This window comes from Sinohyriopsis cumingii, chromosome 13, assembly GCF_028554795.1.
Source record: "Sinohyriopsis cumingii isolate HCF-2022 chromosome 13, ASM2855479v2, whole genome shotgun sequence".
Lineage (NCBI taxonomy): Eukaryota > Metazoa > Mollusca > Bivalvia > Unionida > Unionidae > Sinohyriopsis > Sinohyriopsis cumingii.
Window position 1 is genome coordinate 73,362,067 of NC_142973.1, and position 15,597 is coordinate 73,377,663.

Below are 15,597 nucleotides of genomic sequence, written 5' to 3' on the forward strand. Positions count from 1 at the left end.
CATTGTATAATACAGCTGTACCTGGAATCATCTCATGGCCACATTTGTGTTGTACCCACTGTATAATACAGCTGTACATGGAATCATGAAACATGCTAAGAGGATGCATCTTGATCAGCACTAGACTCTCATGAATACTGGCCTAGACTCTCATGAATACTGGCCTAGGTTGCATTTACTTGATGACTACAGATTGTTGGGGCTGCCTGTTTATGAACACTTCTCCCTGATTTCAGAAGTAGGTTGGCCATGTTTTATGTGTCACTGACTTGTTTTAATTTTGTGTTTGATGTCATTTCTCAGGCATTGCTTATGATGTAATCTGTTATGACCACACTCATATATCAAAAGAGACTCAACTTGACCTATATTCCATCTTTTAATGGCTTTGGTTCAGTTTTTGTATTTAGCTGAAGAGTTTTTGGCATGTTATATGCATATTATTCTACCAAATATGAAATTTCTTAAGTTGATGCATCTTGACAAGTTCTAGAGCTTTTTATGCTAAGAGATGTCACTGTGATCCATATTTTATGATAAGTGACTTTATTTAAATTTTGTGTTAATGTTCATTTCTTTGGTGATGTTAATGTTCCAGTCATAAATTTGATACACCACTCCCTCGATAACTCGCGCACATCGGGGTCCATAAACATCGACCGCACTATAAGTGAGGCGCGAGTTATCGAGGGACCTATAAAATAAGCCCCAAACCAATAAAGTGATTGACAACATAGCGGAGAAATAAGGGGGGGGAGGCAGATTATACTGTTGAATACTCACTTTATAATCATTCTGAGATTAAATGTTAATAAATATCTCTTCATAACGGTGTACTTTATTATTTCCTCATAGGACAACATTAATTTCAGGATAAATTACAGTATATTGAGGCGATCATCGAAAACATTATTCCACGTGATTTCTGTTCACTTAACATGTGTACCACTTCACACATTGTGTACTACATCACTAATTTTTATGTTGAATTGGATACATTCTAGTTTTATTGTTTGATCCAAATTAGACGATTTTTTATATACAAAAGATCGACTCTTTTCGAGAAACAGTGTCGATCGAACGATAGATAGATAAATATTTTTGAATGTGATAGAAGTAAAATGGAAAACAAAAAAAAAACAAGGGTTGATCAGTACAGACATATTTAATTGGTCTACAAATTTAAAACAACGTAAATTAGAACAAGTTAATACTTGCCATTTGTGCCACGCTTGACAAATATCAATTCCCTTTTTGAAAAAATCAGTTGTTTTTTTTGTGTGTGTTACTCCTTGGTTTCTCTGCTGCTGAGCAAAATCCCTCAGATTTCTCAACTGCATGAGCTTTATGTAGTCAACATTTTGGGTCTCCAGCCACCTTATGGCAGTATCAAAATATTTGATTGCTTCCTGTGCAGAGGGGTGGGGGGTGCAACATCTGCATCTGCATCACTTTCAACACTTGTGTTACTCCAGTTAGAATCGTCTTCTGCTGCAAATTTGTTCGCTATAGAAATAATTATAGTTTCATCTGACATGTATTCGGCTGTGGGGCAATCATTGTCAGCACAAATCCACTCCTCCATATCATCAAGAGAAATGCCCATCTCAGGACCATGAGTCTGTACGAATTTCTCCCAAACAGCCTCGGCATTAATGACATCAGTTTCACTGAAACATTCGAAGTCACTATCATCGTCGTTGTCTCTATTACTGTTTTGCTTTACGTCAAAGGCAGCTCCAAGACCCTTAATCCAGCAGCCGAGGTCTCTTGTAATCGATTTTTTTTAATGCAACAAACACTTCCCCAAGTTGTTGATCAAAACAAAGCCGGCATGTACATGTAATTAGGTTCTCACAGAAGTACTCACGGGTTTCGATGTGACGGTTGATTGACTCTTTTCATGTTTTCAATGAACAGAATATGTTGTGATTATAATGTTTACACTGAAACGGAATTAAAGGATTAGAACGTGACTTTCACACAGGAAGACGTTTAATTGGTGTTTATTTCATTCTCTGTTGCCACCTGTTAGCATTTACCAGAAGTTTTCATTGATCGCTATTTCACCAGACTGTTTATTTACAGTATACTGACAACTATTTATCATAAAAACTTACATAATATATATCTTTAAACAGAGGTCTTGCTAGGATTTTAAAACTGGGTCTTTCTGCCTCTGATTTCAATCACTAAATATCAGTACATTTTCTCACTCGGCCGCTAGTCAAAGCCTTTGAACTAGCCGCCTAGCTGTTGCATCATGTTCTTTTTTTTTTTTAATGTACTCTTATAAAATGGCAACAGTACATCAAAGAGTCTTTCAGTCACTGAATTCTGTCATTGTAAATATCAGCACAGTTAACTGATCAACACATTTTCCCACAAAGCAGGTGGCTGAAACAGGACCGGCAAATCTTTGAATTTTCCCGCGCACCTATTACATGCGTACGGAGGACTCCCGCCTCAGTGATTTTCTGCATCCCAGATCAAAAATTGGCATCCAAATATGCGTAATTAAGCGTTTTCGAGATCTCTGAAATTAATTCTTCTTTAGAACTTGCAAATTTCAAAATATGGATTATATTTTTACGGGCATTAATCACCATTTTCGATGATAAAACGAGCAATGTATCAAGGTTTAATTTATCATTTCTTATCGTAATTTTTTCATGTTCAGCATATTTTAAAGATATATTAAATACATTTTCTCTGGAAAAAATCGGGAGCCAAGACGGACACCGCGTTATAAGCGGGATCGCGAGTTATCCGGGCGCGAGTTATCAAGGGAGCAGTGTAATTGGATGCATTACTGTTACTGCTATGCCCTTAATACCAAAGAAGGGTACTGTGACTTGTGTTTTTGATTACATTTACTCATCTAGACCTATATACATCTTAGCATACTCAGAAGGTCCCTTATGACCAGTGCAGTTGGAAGTTGGAATAAATGTTTATTCCATGGTATACTCAGACATGATTTTTGTCCATTTTAAAGCAGAATTCTGCTTTTCTTCTGACTTGAATCAGATTTTTCTTGATATAGTCCATTTTTTATATCATCTTCGATTCGGTTTTTTTAAAAAACGGTCTGTCCACTCCCTATCTGCAATGACCCTTGTAAATTATTCATTCCATATATTAGTTAGCACATCATTCTCATAAAGAGTATAATGATTGGTCAAAGTTTAAATTCATCCAATGAATCTTCATGTAATGAAAACTGATGGCAATGGAAAGAAGAAGCATGCTTGCAAAACATGGCATCCCAAGTTGTCGTGAGAGATCGTGACACGAAAAGTTTAGATTAAGGTTTAAAAAACGTATGGAAATGGGAATGGCTGGAGCGAAAAGTTGATGGAAATTTAGTTGGTCAGGTTTTATAAGAAAACTGAATGCTAGAGGACTGGCATTTTGTGACCTCTATAATAAAGATCTGAAATATGGTAATCACAGTTGGAAGAGTTTGGAACAGCACCTACAAAATAAGCTGCATATGGAAAAATTGAAGCTCAGAAGGCATCTGGAAAAAGTGCAATTAATTACTATAAGAAGAAAGCTTTCTTGCATGAGAGAACAGATGTAGCCCTCTGTCAGAATATATGCTCTGCACCAGTTTAAAAGGGAAAAGGCTCTCATTGAGAAGGAAAAGAAATGATTGCACATTGAGTAAAAAAAGTGAGTGGGGACAAAAAGGAAGGCTAAAGAAATCTTTGCCAAAGCTGCAAGAAGAGCTCGACTGGCATATCAACAGGTTGTGTCCATTGGAGAAAAAGACAAGTGTATGTATGGGATTATTTGTATATAGTTGATGTACTTGGGTGTTTATTTTACAGATTTGTAATGAAAAGAAAAGTATAATATATTTGCTGCACAAATTGACAAATTATTGTGACCTGATTACGAAGTGAACACCGACATGCACATGAAATATTTTCAGCATCAATAGTATTGGAGAACAAATGCATGTGAAATTATTGAAGTCAAGTTGAACATTTTTGGTAAGTTTATTAGTTTTTCAAATGGTTGTTTTGGTTTATTTTATGATCATAAGTTGCACCAGGAGCAGTTTTTTATGAGTGTAAAATGCGTTTTTGGTCATGGGCCTTAGGCATCCTGGACCCCTGGATCGAGGGCACTGCCCCTTGAGACCCCATTGGGGGAAGATCTCCAAACCCCCCTTTAAAAATTTTCAGCTTTTTTTATGGAAGAGCAAAATCATATCAGTATACTTTCCATATTAATGATTATGCAGTGTATATAGTGATGTTTCCCACAGCAGATTTACAGTGTATTTGTCACTGTGAATGAGGAATTCAATGATTGGACTGCTTGCTGCATGATTGTCTTTGGGGCCTCATCTTTACCAAGATAATTACTGATACATGAACCATGTGCTGCTTACTGTCTCTATCTTTCAACCAGCAATATCTTGCTTCTAGGAGTGGACAGCGATAATAGATTTCCAAGCAGAATTTAACAAATAGTAATTGTTTAAAATTAATTCATAAATGACATTAACCTGTTTATTATCAACTTGTTACCTCTTCTTTGATACGATAGGAAAGAACGTTACTTTCATTGTGTCTTTTATGCCCTGTGATTGAATGTACATCATTGGCTAGGCATGTGGCTAATTTGGTTCTTGGGTGGTTTCATTATGTGTCAGCACAATATTGGTTATTGTTTATAATTTCATATAACATCCATTTATTAAAGGTGATAATACCTCATTACTATGCAACGTTTTATGTTGTTATTTTTCTTTGCTGATGTGTATAAACTGTGTACTTTTGATGCAACAGTCACATCACAGCCCTCATTAACATATTTGTGTTAATGAGCTGCATGTAAAATTTGGATGTGAACTATATTACACTAGTGAAGAGTTCTTTTTACTTTAAAAATAAATATAGGCTGACAAAAATAATCTATGTTGGGGTTTGGACCGAGACAAGGAAATCCCAGTTGCGGTGGTTACATTATATGTCTCTTCACAAGGCTTGCCATGACTGGGATTTCCTTGTCTCTGTCCAAACCCCAACATAGATTCAATATTTGCAGTTGGTTTGGTGAATATATATGGTCTATATGAGTAGTTACTGCATAGGTGTCAACCTCTTGAGACGAAAACCTGTACATCATACCAGTAAAAACCTTACAAAGGCCAAAAAACCTTACATAAAAAATGTATTCATACATTATATAAGATCAACAGTTTTAAAACAACAAATGCCATAAACAAACTAATTTTTTGCATATTTACATACTTATTTACATCTCTGAAGCTTTATTTCATTTTATTCTTTTGATTTTCATTGTGTTGTAACACACACACACATTATTAAATGGAACACATGCTCCCTTTGCACTTTTCAGAATGTAATCAGGGGTTTTAAAGTCTAAGCAGCAGGTGTAAATGTTTATTTTACATGGTAAAAATAAGGTAGTGTGTCTGCATTCAGGGACTTCCTACAATATGTATTTTTTTCATCATAGAAAAAGATCTTTCACTGTCTGCATTGTTGTGTGGCAAGGTAAATAGTCACTGAATAACTAATTTCAGATTTGGGAAGTGGATGCCACCAGTACTAATTGTCTGGCTGATAATATCCATCCAGTAGCTACAAATGCTCTTTTTTCGGTGATTGTCTGTTAATACAGGCACACACGCATCAGGCAGCATGCAATAATCCTCAAACTCATTTTTAAGCGCTTCATGATCCAGGTGTGGTGCAACTCAAAAATGTGTCGCTACTAGTATAAAAAAAGATAATGTGCAAGGTATTTTGAAAAACGAATTTTTAAGGTGTAATATTAGCTTCTTTGGATTTGTCATGGTCTCATTATTACATAATTATATTTTCCCCCATAAACCCGTAGTCCTACAATGCAAGACCTCGACCGGATATTATTTTTGGGGTGGCAAGGTTATTTTGCCCAATGACGGTACTGATTAATTTCGGAATGATGTCAAATTTTAAGGAATATCTCACAAACTTCCCATCCCATATCCACGATTTTCTAAAAAAATTAATGTTTTAGTCAGACTTTACTGACACTGATGTCTTTTTCCTAATAAATTCAAATTCCACACAAGCAAATGAACATGTTTTCACGTTCCGTTGACCTACATTTCAGTTGGATGGAATGCGATGGAAGCCTGGAATACCGAAATTGGTTAAAAGGATCATAAGAATCTTTGAACAAAATGAAGCTATCTAAACACTTTCTTCAGTATTAATATATTTTTATTTGTTTCGTTAAAGAAATATACTTTCACTTAACCCGATTTTGGCATTCCTGGCTTCCATGGCTTTCCAAAGCATATTAGAGTTATCCCCACTTTGATTGCACAGAGCTTATAAAGAATCTGGATCATGCTCGATTTTTAAAAAAAGTAATCCAGACTCCTGGGATTAACAAAAATATTTATAAAAATAAAAAAATACTGTGAATTTTATAAGAAAAAAACACAAACAAAACAATTGTACAGCTGTACACTGATGAAAATGAAAAACCATACAATTTAACGGTAAACTGTACAAGTTGACAGGTATGTTACTGTATTTATCAATTGATCAGCCCACTCCCATTTTTACATAATCTTGGGGGGGGGGGGCTTCGAGTGTTCAAGTAGTCTAAGGCACTGCTCACCTTTACAGATCACTGACCTCTACCTGCATGGGAATGTCTAAGCTTTGCTAATTGGGTTATGTGAGAAAGCTTGCCAGTAGCTTCCATGGGTCATTGGATCTTTCTGTGTTTTCTAAGGTTCTTCCTTCACCAAATATACTGGCTGCAATGTATAGCTTATCATGTGCTGAAAAATGGCATTAAACTCATAAAAACAAACAAGCAAATGTTTGGCAATAAAAAGTAAAGCCCCCCACTTTTTAACAAATATATATGACATCCCCCTCATCTTATCACAGGAGAAATTCTGTACCATATAAAAATGACAGATATATCAGGTTTGACTGTGTTTGCTTAAATGTTGGAACAATATTGTCATTAATTACTTGTTGCTTGGTCAGTATATTTCTTGCTGTATTCATGTGCAAAAGAAATGTGATTGATAGATTTATTTATGAAATGGAGTTTAATGGTGTAACAAAACATGTTATCAGAGTAGAGTGCCTCACCCAGAGACACAGCCATGGCAGACTTACGCAGGTCCCAGCAAAATCTGAATCTTTCAGGTCACAAGTCTGATACTACTCTCTGTGAATTTCTTCTTGTGTTTCAGATGCTCAGGAATATTCAGACAATATTGGTGCAATCTTTACGGAGACCAGTGCACTGACAGCTGTCAATGTTCCAGAATTATTCACTAGCATAGGTTTGTATTTAGATAGTCAAGTTATTTTGGGTTGATACTGGTAGATGGACAACCTAATAGTACTTTTCAACTCCGCACATCACTCTGTGTGTGCATGTTTCTTCAATTTTAATATCTCTTGCTGGACATTTTTGTGGCAGCCATATATTTGTGAAATTTAATATTAAAAACATTCTAAGGAGTTTCAACAAGTTGTGACAAGAAAGAATACATCAGATTATTAACAGTATTGTAAATTTTGTCATTTTCAATTCCAGATTTGCTGTTGCTTTATTCCTAAAATTTATATTTATATTAACATGATTAACTGGTTTCTTCTCCAACTACTTATCTACCAACTACCAACTAAAAATTATTTTTTCTTTTAGAAAACCATGCTTTAGAATTTCACACGACAGCAGTATTTTGTTACACTCTACTTACGGTCTTTGAAAACTAATTATTTCAACAGGTTGACTTATTACCTTGAAAATTACCTAACTGCAAATTAAACAGTTAATTCTGTAGCAAAGTGTTATGAAAGAAAATATTTTTTAAACAATTAATTTTAGAAAGGAAACAAGTGACATAGTGTAGTACTGAAACCAAAGCAGTAGTAAATCTGGAACTATGAACTCTACATGTTCAGGTACATCTACAACTGGGAAAATAATTTGGTCAGATTTACACTTATTAGCACCATTTTTTAATATTTACATAATAAATGTTTTAATGTCCTGTGGTCATTTTCAGGGAAAAGTATCCAGCAAGGGACATAAAAAAAATTAAACACTGATATATGTATGCATGCATGTATGCATGCGTGCGTGCATGTGCGTGCGTGCATGCATGTGTGTGTTCATGATCAGTGCTTTTATATAGAAGACCATCTGATAGTTCACTTACAAAGTGAAGTATTTAACATGAAATAAAATTTAATTGATGCAAAGTTGGATTAGTCAGTTGTGATAAGTTTTTAATTATAATCCAGCTTGTATCACAAAGATCTTCCACCATAAAAGGGCTCCTCTTTATCTGGTGGGACCAATAGCCATGGGGAGCAGGTTACCTTGCTCACTTGTTCAACAGCTTCATAAGGAAGGATATGGTTTCACTGCTTCCACTGGGTTTGTGGGAGGGAATAAGCTGGGAGCCTCTCCACAACATTTGGAGTCTCTTCTCAAGTCAGGTTATCTTGAAACTGTTACACTTTCCTAACAGGACCAGAGATGGTTTTTCTGGGGTAAGGGGATGTATCTCCTTCCATATCTTACCTATTCTCCTGGGTCCCTGGGTGACCGATTGGTTAATGTGCTCATCTTTACCAATCACTGCCAATCACCTCTGTCCACTGAGGTTCGAGTCTCAAGCTCAGTAAATGTGGGTATGTGAGAAAGCTTGCAGGTAACTTACCTTGGGTCGGTGGATCTATCCAGGGTTTTCCCTGGCTTCTTCCTCCACAAGTTATACTGGCCACCCTTTACAGCCTATTTCACTCTAACTGGAACCTAAGTAGGCTGATAACTTTTAGGGGCTTTTTAGCTGAAACATTTTAGCCTGGGAGGGCTGAATTTGGTGAGATAGTAGTAGTTCTCATAAGATACTATGTTTGGGAAAATATTATTGAAGAAACATAATTTATTAGAAAAAAAAGACTAAATTAAAAAATATAATTGAAGAGAATTGCTTCTAAAAATATTAATATTACAAAAGCAGGTTTGATATGTGTGATGCAATGGAGTTTGATATTTGCTTGTACTGACATGTTAATACTGTTCATTATTTATAGCATTTCATATAATCAGTGTCATTACTCCCAAATTTGAAATTTATATATTGTACTTTTAGGTTTTGATTTTAAAAAATAACCCAATATGCTTTTCTTCTAAACTCTTTCAAATTGAATTACCAGGAGTAAAGAAACCAATGGCCAATTAAAATAAAATAGTGAATTATTTTGATAACTGTGAAAGTTATTTGACTCTGTAGACCGCAAAATCAGGCATTATTTTTAGACTTAATTTTTAAAGATCCTGGATAACTTTGGTTATGAGCAAGAGTCTATGCATATTATGTATGCCTTTATCTTTTGAAATTATTTTAATCAAACTTCAGTGGAATAAGTTAAACTCACATATCAAGATTGGGACATTGTTTACATTGGTTGTGTTTTTAAAATACTACAGAAGTCTTTTAAGTGAAATGAGCAGCTGCAAAGTTATTTAGCTGGGTGAATGATGTCAGGCCTACTTTGGCCTCTTGTAAATATAATAAATCATTATACTCAAAAAATTGTATGCTTTTGAAACTTGTGATTGAGAACAAATATCCTATTATTTCCAGCCAAAAAGCTTCCAGACGCAGATGTGTATGAACCAAAAAGACAAGGAAGTCGTGTCCATTTAAGGAAAAATCAACAAGAAGCATCACAGAGGAGGAGCTGTTGTGGAGGAGAAAAATCCTGACTTTTGTGTTGAAAGATAAAGGACTGATTCATTTTCATATTTATTAATTTGAATTTACCACTTGATCTACTAGTTAGCTTTCATTTTTATTCGTGTAATGTTTGTCGTGGATAGTTTATTGACACACTCCGTGCTTATCCCTGTAGTGTCTATCATGGGATAGTCGACTAACAGCCTCCATGCTTATCCATGTAATGTCTTAAGTTAATTGATTGCATCTGTCTTTATCCATGTTATGTCTATTGTGGGATAGTTGATTAACAGCCTCCATACTTATCTATGTAATATTGATAGTTGATGACATCATCTGTCTTTATCCATGTAATGTTTGTTGTGGGATAGTTGATTGACAGCCTCCATGCTTATCCATGTAATGTCAATAGTTGATGACAGTATCTGTTTTTGTCCATGTAATGTCTGTCATGGGATAGTTGACTGACAGCATCCATGCTTATCCGTGTAATGTCTATCATGGGATAGGTGATTGACAGCTTTCATGCTTTTTATGTAATGTCTTATGTTAATTGACAGCATCTGTCTTTATCCATGTAATGTCTATTTTGGGATAGTTGATTGACAGCCTCTATGCTTATCCATGTAATGTCTGTCATGGGATAGTTGATTGAAAGCATCCATGCTTATCCATGTAATGTCTGTCATGGGATAGTTGATTGAAAGCATCCATGCTTATCCTTGTAATGTCTGTCATGAGATAGTTGATTGAAAGCATCCATGCTTATCCATGTAATGCCTGTCATGGGATAGTTGATTGAAAGCATCCATGATTATCCATGTAATGTCTGTCATGGGATAGTTGATTAAAAGCATCTATGCTTATCCATGTAATGTCTGTCATGGGATAGTTGATTGAAAGCATCCATGCTTATCCATATAATGTCTGTCATGGGATAGTTGATTGACAGCATCCATGTAATGTCTGTCATGGGATAGTTGATTGAAAGCATCCATGTTGATGCTTGTAATGTCTGTCACGGGATAGTTGATTGACAGCATCCATGTTGATACATGTAATATCTGTCATGGGATAGTTGATTGACAGCATCCATGTTGACACATGTATGTCTGTCATGGGATAGTTGATTGAAAGCATCCATGCTTATCGATGTAATGTCTGTCGTCGGATAGTTGATTGAAAGCATCCATGTTGATGCTTGTAATGTCTGTCATGGGATAGTTGATTGACAGCATCGATACTTATCCATGTAATGTCTGTCATGGGATAGTTGATTGACAGCATCCATGCTTATTCATGTAATGTCTGTCATGGGATAGTTGATTGACAGCATCCTAGTTGATACATGTAATGTCTGTCATGGGATAGTTGATTGACAGCATCTATGTTGATACATGTAATGTCTGTCATGGGATAGTTGATTGACAGCATCTGTGTTGATACATGTAATGTCTGTCATGGTATAGTTGATTGACAGCATCCATGTCGATACATGTAATGTCTGTCATGGGATAGTTGATTGACAGCATCCATGTTGATACATATCATATCTATCATGGGATAGTTGACAGCATCCATGTTGATACATATAATATCTGTCATGGGATAGTTGATTGACAGCATCCATGTTGATACATGTAATGTCTGTCATGGGATAGTTGATTGACAGCATCTGTGTTGATACATGTAATGTCTGTCATGGTATAGTTGATTGACAGCATCCATGTCGATACATGTAATGTCTGTCATGGGATAGTTGATTGACAGCATCCATGTTGATACATGTAATATCTGTCATGGGATAGTTGATTGAAAGCATCCATGATTATCCATGTAATGTCTGTCATGGGATAGTTGATTAAAAGCATCTATGCTTATCCATGTAATGTCTGTCATGGGATAGTTGATTGAAAGCATCCATGCTTATCCATATAATGTCTGTCATGGGATAGTTGATTGACAGCATCCATGTAATGTCTGTCATGGGATAGTTGATTGACAGCATCCATGTTGATACATGTAATATCTGTCATGGTATAGTTGATTGACAGCATCCATGTTGATACATGTAATGTCTGTCATGGGATAGCTGATTGAAAGAATCCAGGCTTATTCATGTGAGGTCTGTCATGGGATAGTTGATTGACAGCATCCATGTTGATACATGTAATGTCTGTCATGGGATAGCTGATTGAAAGAATCCAGGCTTATTCATGTGAGGTCTGTCATGGGATAGTTGATTGACAGCATCCATGTTGATACATGTAATGTCTGTCATGGGATAGCTGATTGAAAGAATCCAGGCTTATTCATGTGAGGTCTGTCATGGGATAGTTGATTGACAGCATCCATGTTGATACATGTAATGTCTGTCATGGGATAGCTGATTGAAAGAATCCAGGCTTATTCATGTGAGGTCTGTCATGGGATAGTTGATTGACAGCATCCATGTTGATACATGTAATGTCTGTCATGGGATAGTTGATTGACAGCATCCATGTTGATACATGTAATGTCTGTCATGGGATAGTTGATTGACAGCATCCATGCTTATCCAAGAGGTCAATCAGAATTGCAGTATGGTAAAAAGTGACAGCAACATTGGTTGTTCATATCCAACCACTATCATGAATAGTGTTTGAACTTTGCTATGCATTGATTCACATCAGTTTGTAATACGATTATTCAGTGAATTATTCAGATAATTAGCATCAGTAGTATACAGTTAATGGTATGTGTCATAAAGTCAGCTGTCTACACCAGGTCACATTTTGGTGTCAGAACTATTCATCCCTCACTGTAATGAGCCTCAGTAAAACACATTCCTTATTTAATAGATTGATGGTCATGGTTTCATCTTTATTGATTGTTATCTGTTTATCCGTATAATATACCCCAGTAAAAGGCATTCTCATCAATGACACAGGACGTTTATGACTCCCCTGATCATTGTTATAGTGAGTGACCACTGTATAACATACTCCAGTACAAACTGACCTCACCTTTATGACTCCCCTGATCATTTTTATAGTGAATGACAACTGTATAATATACTCCTGTATAAAATGACCTCACTTACATAACTCCCTTGATCAGACCTATAGTGAGTGACCACTGTATAATATACTCCAGTATAAAATGACCTCACATAACTCCCTTGATCAGACATATAGTGAGTGACCACTGTATAATATACTCCAGTATAAAATGACCTCACTTACATAGCTCCCTTGATCAGACCTATTATGACTGTCCACTCTATAATTACTCCAGTATAAAATGACCTCACTTATATAATTCCCTTGATCAGTGTTATAGTGAGTGACCACTGTATAATATACTGTATTTCATGTATTTTTCATACCCTTTCACACAATCCAGTTAATAAAATCATAATTATTTTAATGTATCAAAATTTTTGGTGCATATCATTTTGTATTTGCAAACCCGCTATAACACGCCCCGCTATAATGCGAATTCAGATATAATGGGGTCATGGCATGGCTCCCGAAATTTTGTATATTCATTCGCACATGAAAAAATTGTTTTTGTTCAAAGTACATGAAATAGCGTATACAAAAAAATTATTATCATTATGGGGAGGAGATCGCATATGAATTCCAATTTAATATGATCGTGGCATGGTTCCTGAAATTTTAAATACATGTATGTATATTTTCTCGTACAAGAAATAGTGTGTAAAATGTTTATTATCAATTTGGGGAAGAGTTCACATTAGAATTTTAATATAATATGATCGTGGCATAGCTTCTGAAATTTAACAATATCACCAGGTTCTTGAAGTGTTATGCCAAAATAAACATTATCGGAAATGTTACTTATTACTGGTCCATGAGTAAAGTCAAAGTCGTCTTTGTGATTGTCTTCAATTAATTCTGTATACAATTGTTGCTCAAACAATAGCCAACATGTGTTTCTTCTTTAAATGCATACACATCCAAGCAGCAGACAATGCGATGGTTGATGAAAGATTCTCACAATTTGATAAACATCAAAAAACAAAAGCTGCCAACATGTTTGCTTGGCTTGGCAGTGTTATTAGATGCAATCAGTTCATCAGTAAATAATGTCCGCTTTATTAGCTGGAAATTGAAAGGGTATGAAATTGTACATGCATTCAACTTTAACATTTTTTATAAAAGTGACTCGAGACCATTGCAGGCCTACTGCACTTAGTTCTTGGGTTTTACATGTGTATGGGGTTTTCTTATGAACTCGTTATTAATTTTCTATTTTTTGTAAAAATTATTGAATATTGTAAATCTGTGTGCAATTTTTCAATGGAATTACATGCATTATAGATGAACTGCATGCCACGACGTCACGATAGTAAACGTTGTTGATACCCTATTCATCATACACATTAGACATGAATGCACATATATGTGCCAATGATTTGTTCTCTGAAAAAAGTAAAATGCTGTAAAACCCTGCGTTAACGCGATCCTGATATTAACGCAATCCAATTTTTTTAACCCCAATTATCGCTTTATAGTGGGGTTCCACTATATTAAAAAATTCCTTTAAATTATCAGACATAAAATTTCTACTAAGAATTTTAGGTTTGCAAAAAAAGATTGAAAATACTGTATTGCCATTTTGTTTTTACAAAAATTACTAATTAATTGTTGGTGAGAAAATACAATGATTGATGCATAAGCTCTCTTATTGTCATTACCATATCTACTGGTGTTTATTAACAACAGGACAAAGGTCTTCACAGAACATGTCATCAAATGTTGTTGTTAATTAGTTGTCCTCATTAAGTCTGTCACCATAACAAAACACCACATTTTTTTAAAACGAATTTGGTAGCCCTTTAATGTTTTCTTATCCAACCAAAAATTATATCTCAGTACATGCGAAAGTGAAGACAACAGACCATTGATCAACTAGTCTTAGTGTTTCATTATAGTCTTACAAAAATAAAAATATATAAACCTTGTCATTTTTTATTGTAAACATTAAAAGTCGGGGAACTCTGTTAAATTGATGCGTGTGTGTATGTGTGTGTGTATATATATATATATATATATATATATATATATATATATATATATATATATATATATACACACACACACACACTATCTTTTAAGTTCTGGTACTGTTTTGACTTGGATATAATTAGCATTTTATTGCGAATCTATTCTATGATATACCCTGCTATATTGTTATCTGTACTGGCAAGTTCGAATAACAAATTAATCTCAGCTGTATTACTTCCCAATTTAGCCTTATATGAGTGATCACCATGTTTGGGAAGAGGATCTAGTTAGACTCCTTACATAATATGTATGTTTGAATGCATTTTTAATCAATGTGTTTTTGCTTCCCTGGTCAGTAACTAGTCTAATTGAAGTTCAAGACATATATTTTCATGACTTTAATTAGCAGTGGATGAAAAGAACTACTTGGTATATAAAACAAAAAGCTACATGGGAGGCTGATTCTAGTGTTTACAGTTGGATGATCTGTACTTCCCAGATTTACATTCTCATAAATGATTTATTTTGCATTTTGTTAACATTTTGTTTAAAGTAGGTTTTGGAAACTAATGTAGCTTTTTTCTCTGACTGGGCTTAATATTTATTTGTATATAATATGTTTAATTTGCGTTTTGTCTTTTTCTTGTCATTTGAACCAATTTAATCAACAACTGTAACCTGTGAAAAACAGGTGAGATATAGGGTTGAGTTTTCCAGTGTTGTCATCACTGTCCTTGTCGTTGGCAAAGACAGCATTGTTATAGCACAGTTTTTTCTGATGTGGCTGTATAGTCCTGAACATGTTGGCTGTGTTTGTCTTGAAGGTGT

At 35.0% G+C, this 15,597-nt stretch overlaps 1 protein-coding gene across 4 annotated transcripts in view; it reads left to right on the top strand.

Annotated features, from left to right (window-relative positions):
• The window catches only part of LOC149785829 (ras-related protein Rab-22A-like), a 60,843-nt gene extending 45,446 nt beyond the window's left edge, over positions 1-15,397 (top strand). For 3 of the 4 annotated variants that reach the window (XM_089979781.1, XM_089979780.1, XM_089979782.1), the window contains exons 6-7: positions 7,250-7,342; positions 9,665-15,397. In XM_089979781.1, the coding sequence (XP_089835907.1) occupies positions 7,250-7,342; positions 9,665-9,786 (215 nt within the window). In that variant the 3' untranslated portion in view covers positions 9,787-15,397. The remainder of the gene's footprint in view (positions 1-7,249; positions 7,343-9,664) is intronic. The other variant, XR_016425462.1, reaches the window with a different exon arrangement.
• The last annotated feature ends 200 nt before the right edge of the window (positions 15,398-15,597 follow it).